The sequence below is a fragment of the Pinus tabuliformis genome, chromosome 3_2, assembly GCF_031772625.1.
Source record: "Pinus tabuliformis cultivar Carrire ecotype Pingquan chromosome 3_2, CPIR1, whole genome shotgun sequence".
Lineage (NCBI taxonomy): Eukaryota > Viridiplantae > Streptophyta > Pinopsida > Pinales > Pinaceae > Pinus > Pinus tabuliformis.
The window spans coordinates 657,836,448-657,843,330 of record NC_142302.1 but is presented as its reverse complement, the minus strand read 5'-3'; the positions used below and the strand labels follow the sequence as shown (position 1 = coordinate 657,843,330).

The 6,883-nt window shown below is 35.9% G+C and overlaps 1 protein-coding gene across 1 annotated transcript; it reads right to left on the bottom strand.

Annotated features, from left to right (window-relative positions):
• Positions 1-663: 663 nt before the first annotated feature.
• On the bottom strand, positions 664-5,162 carry LOC149182382 (plasma membrane ATPase 1-like). The gene is made up of 5 exons (XM_089414540.1): positions 5,067-5,162; positions 4,738-4,917; positions 4,433-4,552; positions 4,198-4,320; positions 664-798 (listed from the first exon to the last, which is right to left on the bottom strand). Exons 1-5 carry the CDS (start codon positions 5,160-5,162, stop codon positions 664-666), a joined length of 654 nt encoding a protein of 217 aa, XP_089270666.1.
• Between the last annotated feature and the right edge of the window lie 1,721 nt (positions 5,163-6,883).

Genomic DNA, 6,883 nt, shown 5'->3' with positions numbered 1-6,883 from the left:
CTCGTGACACAATTTTGTATATATTTTTTTACACAGGCATACTATGTAATATTTTTATGGCATATGAACTATTTGTAATGGTTTTGTGGCTTACCGGTTTAGACCGTGGTCTGTTCGTTCTGCTGTGTTGGGTTGCGCCCTCCCGTCTTGTACTCACTCACTTCTTAGCTAGTCGACGAACTCTTTGGAATTGTAAAGAACTCTGTTATTTTGGGTTGCCTCAAATGAATTGAAATTACGATGATATGCATGTACAGATTATTACAGAGGACATAAATCATGGACTTGTATTTCTAATGGTGCACTGTATTTGATGAAGGAAAATAATGTATGTACTTCTGGTATTTTTCTTTTACATGTTCCGCTCCTGAACTGAACCCCTCTGGGTTGTTTCGTTTGCCCTTTTGTACAATAGTTTGAGCATTTGATTAACTGCCTGGTAGTTATGCTATTTCGGTTTTGTACAGTTGATACATGCATACGTTTCCTTTTGCTATTTGTTGGCTCACTTGCCCCTTTTATGCCATAAGGGTTTGCTGTTACATACTTATTAACACTAATCTATCTTTAACACTTCTAACTAAAACCTGTTACAGTAATTAAGATAAAATAAACATAAATTAGGACAACAGAGTTTAATGCTGTAGTTGACCCTGAAAGAAATTAAACAACAGAGAAAAAAAAACTAAGAACTCTGACAGGCTTGCTGTCCAGTTTAATGAAATTTTCAACTTTCCCAATCTTCTTCCGAAACTGTGTCCATCTTCTCTCGGTCTTCTCCCTGTCGACCAGATGCTCCTGCATCAATAAAGAAGTATTGGGTCAGTACAATGTTAAATTTTGTGCTGTAACATTTTGTCATTCTTTGAGTACAATACTTCATTACAAGTCTCCATGTTTCAAAAATTTCAGTTGAAGGGGATCCCATGCAATTTGCAGAAATTTATGCTTCTTTATACGAGCTTAGCTGCTGAATTTTAACAACATCATTTCCAAACTTTCCTAGAATGGCTGCGACTGTCTTCCAAATCTGGCAGAACTCCTTTGACGAAGAATTGGCTCCTCAAACTCAGAGAAATTGCCAATACTGTTTATATCGCGATTTGACTGAATTTTGAAACAAAGCATATAGTTAGTATTACAGGGGTTGGTGTTTGCAGACAGATTTATGCTTAATTATCTTAAATAGAAATTTAATTGCAGCAAGGAATGTGCTTTTATTCTAAAAAATCAAAATGAAAAAGTAGTAACAGAGGGACAGTAGAGGAATTGTTGGCAAATGTTGGAAAATGTCGGAGGGAAATCAAGTATTGCATACAAAATGGGTGCACTTGAAATAAATAAAAATGTTTAAACAAAGCTGACCTTTGATGACCATGGGGTTGGTGAAGACTGCATAATCGGATAGCTTGATGATGAATGGGATTGATCAATAAAGGATCTTCATAGCAAGGTATCAACAATCGAGCTTCAATCACTATCCATTTAACACATTGTTATAAGCAAGTGATTATAACCTAAGTCGAACCAAAGTTTTGGGGTGGAAAGGTTTTGGGGTCTTATTGCGGGTTTCGCATTGCTTTGCAATGTTGACGAGATCTCTTTTGATTTGCAAAAACAATTTATTAGGAAGTGAGTATTGTATATACTTGAATCAACTGATGAGTTTCGAAAGCACACCGAGGAAGGTCTTCTCTTTGTAATATTCTAATATTGGTCGCTGTTGTGTGCCTCATATCAGAAGTCAGTGCAGCAGCCCTGCCAATTAGACAACATAATTTCAAAATAAGATCAAGTTGCTGAAAGGTACTTTATCATATGCAATCCTATTACTGGTTACAGAACTGTATCTGCCGTCAAAATTCAGATTCACGCTAACTAGTTGAACATGACAATGCAGAAGGAGAGATCAAAACCGTGAGGCAACAAAGTCATAATATTTCTATTGGAGTAAGAGCATAATATGAAGAAACATATTCATATTACTTTTGCATTTGTTGTGGACGTGAAGGCCAGCATGTTCCTGCATTTTGTAATTTGTATAACAAATAGTTAGTTAGAATAAAATGATAACATTGTAAATTGAAGAGAGGACATATTTGAGACAAAACATCTTAAGGAGTTATGTGAACTAAAGCTTCTTGTGCAATCCTTATATCATGTACAATGTGTCAAAAGCTTGTTTAACATTAAAAAGAGTATTTGATTGACTAAAGCTGTATAAGAGTAAAACAGATCTCTAACATGGCTTGTTGCAGCTTTCCAATCTTGACGAGATCTGTTTTAATTTGCAAAAACAATTTATTAGAAACTGAGTATTGTATATACCTGAACCAACTGATCAGTTTCGAAAGCACACCGAGGAAGGTCTTCTCTTGGTAATATTCTAATATTGGCAGCTGTTGTGTGCATGATTTCAGAAGTCACTGCAGCAGCGCTGCTAATTAGATAACAAAATTTCAAAATAAGATCAAGATGTTCAAAGGTACTTTATCACATGCAATCCTATTACTGGTTACAGATCTGTATGTGTCATCAAACTTCAGATTCACGCTAACTAGCTAATGCTTTTCAACGAGATCTAATACGAACATTGGCTCAAAATATTCCATAGTGCTGAGGACGGCATGTACTGTGGTGGTCTTATTGGCGGACAACTGTCCCTTGTCGAGATCCTGGAAAGTTACTCGGCTTGGGTTTTACCCTGTTTCCGCCCTTTGGGTTATTATTGTTACTTGGTTGTTTAGCTCTGCAGTATCTGCGATTTTTCCTTTGTATTTGTTGTATTGTCTGCGGTGAAAACAGAATGCGGTTCCTGCCTGCTCGGTTAACTGTATAGCAAACGTTTGGTTGCGGTTCTGTTGTTCCAGGTCGGACTTGTATGCCTCGACTGGCTGGTGTCGCTTTGTTAAGTTCGGCTACTGTATTGTTTACATGTTTGTTCCTCTGTCGTTTGGCATTTTCCAGTGGCGTTGATGTTTGTCACAGTATTTTCTATTCGTTTCCCTCAAGAGTCCATGGTTATTTGAGCATTATAAGTTAATGGTATTCTGGTTAAATACTGAGGGTTTCTCTTATCTGCATGGGTTTTATGGAAATTTCTGTAAATGTCGGTTTCGATCACTATGTCATTGCCATTGTCTTAGTATAGAACAAAGGGGCAAAATGGTGCAAGAAAATGCAAATAGCCAACTAGAAATTGTAGGTACGGGTTTCATAAAAACCTTTAAGTCCCCTTGCCGAAGAACTCCAAAGGTAGTTTCTTGATAGGACTCTAAATGCGGAAGACAAGGTCTGTTTAATGAATTTGGTGGAAAAGACAAAAAAAACTTGCTGGTGTGGAAAGAAATACCAACCAACAGTTAGGGAATGTCGAAAGAGAGATCGATCAGGCGATCTGTAACACAGAATGCAGCTTCCACGAGTGGGGATATGGAACCGCTTCATTAGGATGTGCCAAGGCTGACACCTTTGGCCATCACAGGGTTAGAAATTACAGGTCTTCATCTTTCATAAATGAAATTATTCTTACAAACTCTACGAGGTCATTCACAAAGCATTAGTGCGCGTTTTTATTGCATAGGACTTGGATATCCTGGTGAGCAAGTATGCATTCCAATAGATTTCCATCCGTCCCAGTTGAGAATTTATGTTGTTTAGGCCAAAAATACAAATAAGAGTGGAACTGATATCTAATCGTTGAGTGATGCAAAGATTACGCCTTCTCCTGAAATAAAGAGCTATGTACTATGAATCTTAGTAGTTTTATGTATAATGTTATCTACAAATTTCTAGTGGGAGACACCGACAACTGCAGAGCCAAACACCAACGTTCGGGTTCTGTTTCGTAAGTATTTATGTATAATAATGGCTAAAGTTGCGTAAGTATTTGTGTATAATAATAACTGAGAGAATTTAAGCATTTCTGGGTAACAATCATTGAAAGATAATGTTAAATGAAGGCTTCTATATTTGATAAAGGATATCTGGTAAAGGACATCTATATTAGGCCATAAAATATCAATTCTATCATTTTAAAATTGGAAAATATCCGTATATTGGAAAATATCAATACGTTGTAGTTGAGATGTTGTTGACCTGTTGCTGTTTGTTCTTTTGATTCATTTAAAGATCCATAAAATGATCCATATATGTAAGAGTTCTAATGAAGAAGGTCAAACTTCCAAAGAAAAATACCTGCTCTGGAGCATGTTTACTAACTCGATGCATTTTCCCTTCATTGTCAATATAATTGAGAGCTGTCCTCTTGTCAGTTGGATTAAAAGGAAGAAAATGGAGCTCTGGAATGGTTGCCTGTGCCTTTTAGATGCATGGATGTTAAAAGCCACAACAAAAGATACAAATCAGTAAAATAAGCATAGGCCTGCTTATTGACTAAAATTTAATATGATGACATAAAAAAAATACTTGCCTCCTTAGGATCTGTAAGCATCCCAACAATTGCTGCATCAATGGCATCTTGATTCTTTGTTTTGGATGCTCTTGCAACCATCAAGACAACAACATCCTTGTCATATCCTTTTGTGAAAACCTATTCATGACAACAATTAGTAATTGATACTTGTTTGAAGGAAGCTAACAGTACTCGATCATCGAATATTACCACGAACCCTAACTAGCCAATTTGGTACAACTGCAGTATCACCATAAATTGTGTATTTATGAAATAAGAGAAAGGACAAAAAGAAGAATCAGAAGTCCAGAATAAATACCAACCTTTTGGAAGTGGCCAACTTGGTTTGTACTGTTGACAATATGTGCTGGTTTACCAAAAAAGGTATGGATCCCAGTAGCAATGACAACATATTCAAGTTGACGCTGTTTGCAAGCAGAGCCAGAATAAATCCCATTGCCAGGACCCTTTGTTACTGGTAATGACTGACCAGTGAGGGCAGACTACACACATTCAAAAATATTGTCATAAAGCGTGGCTCAGGAAAAGTACCAAATGTTGAAGTTAATCCCAGAAACGATATAAAAGCATACCGAAAATTCGAGCACTTGTAGTCAGAAATAAGAAGTAAAGAAAAGGATTGGATTAAGACCTGATCAATCTTTAAAGGATCTGCTTCAAGAAAACGTGCATCCGCAGGAACAATATCTCTAAGTTTGATGCTGATTATGTCAGCAAGAACAAGCATTGCTCCATGTTCTTCATTCCATTGTCCATCTCTGAGAACTTGTTAAGTTCAAAGTCTTAAGTCAATGACCAAGGAATTTAAAACTGCAGCACCCATGATCTTAAGAGGATTCTGAACATCCAATTGCATGCCTCCCCTCAAAAACCAAGATAGAAAACTGAAACTATTGGGGCTGCCACTCATACAAAAGATAGTGAACAGACCTTGCTCTTTGGAGCCAGCCAAGTCATCAGTGCTGCAGTAACATTGCCAGCATTGTTTTCCTCTATGAAACTTATGTTTAGATGAGATTTTCATTCCTTGTACAGGTAACAAAAACATAGGTAAAATAAAACAAAACTTTCGAGCCCAAAACTTTCATTTGACTTAGGTTATAATGCTATTATAATGAAAAATCATGTCGGTCAACCAACGGTGAGCAATTGATCAATTTCATATAGTCCCAGGGAAGGACTAATAATACCAAATGCATTATGCCATAATTCCATTTTCAAACAACATATATTCATTTTAAAGTCCATATAGTTTGGTGCTATTTATAAAGTCTAGCTTCAAGCATGTTGCAGAATGCATTCGAACAAACATGTATAAAGACTTTCTAGCCTTGTTTCCTGAATCGTTGCCTACAATATGCAAGAAACAAAAACTAACATAGTATTCAGCTATAACATACGAAGAAACAGAAATGACTAGTCGATTCAATATACAATTTTTCATTTAACTTGAGTACATAATAAGTGCCATGTTTAATCAATCTATGGAATCTTTGGTGTTTGCATTTAGCAGCTGTAGATACAAAATTATTGCTGATCTGATGTTGCATTTGCTGTATTCAATGATACAAAGCATGATGCAGAATGCGTTCCATTCGAGATAGAGAACAGAAACAGAAACAATACAAACACAGATGCATAAAGACTTTCTAGCCTTTTTTCATCAACCGTTGCGTTACATATTCTTTGTAAATGAGTCAAAATTGCAAGTCAAATACTTGTATTATAGTAACATCATAATATGAAGAAACATATTCATATTACTTTTTCATTTTTTGTGGATGTGAAGGCTGCCATGTTCCTGAATTTTGTAATCTGTATAACAAATGGTTAGTTAGAACAAAATGATAACATTGTAAATTGAAGAGAGGACATATTTGAGAGAAAACATGTTAAGGCATATGTTCATGTACCTTCTATTTGTTAGTTGACATGTAATAGCTCACTATCTTCATTGAGTGTGAACTTGCTCTGAATTTTAAATCACGAAGCAAGTCATGTAATAAGGGCTCCCTGATAATGCACTGGACAAAGTTATTTGTAATGGATTCTATTACAGCATTTATACAATGCTTGTAGAGGAAAGGGCAATTATCATTGCATTGTGAATAGAAAATTGTTGCATTGGCTATTGCTATGGATGAATTCACTTGGGAGTTACAAATTGCACAAACAGGTTCGAAAGGAGTTGAATATGGATTTGTTGCGATCAGAATACCTTCGACCTGTTTATAAAACATTCAAGCGTTAATTTACATTATTACATGGCAAATGCAAAGGCAGCAAAAACATTACTATTTCTATACTTACATCATAGGTAGATGTAGTTAGTTTTCTGAGATTGTTGAGTGCATCTGTGTTAAGTTCAGTCATGAAAGTTGACTTCGATGCTCTGAATATTGTTGCTTTTGTGTTTACCTTTTTTGTTAAATTTTTGAAAAGGATCAG

Excerpts from the sequence above, each read along its gene's own strand:
- LOC149182382 (XM_089414540.1), bottom strand. The coding sequence starts at position 5,162 with ATGCTTGTTCTTGCTGACATAATCAGCATCAAACTTAGAGATATTGTT. Across the intron at positions 4,918-5,066 it reads ATCCTTTAAAGATTGATCAG|TCTGCCCTCACTGGTCAGTC; the intron begins GTCTTAATCCAA and ends GAATGTGTGTAG. Across the intron at positions 4,321-4,432 it reads TGCTTACAGATCCTAAGGAG|GCACAGGCAACCATTCCAGA; the intron begins GCAAGTATTTTT and ends TGCATCTAAAAG.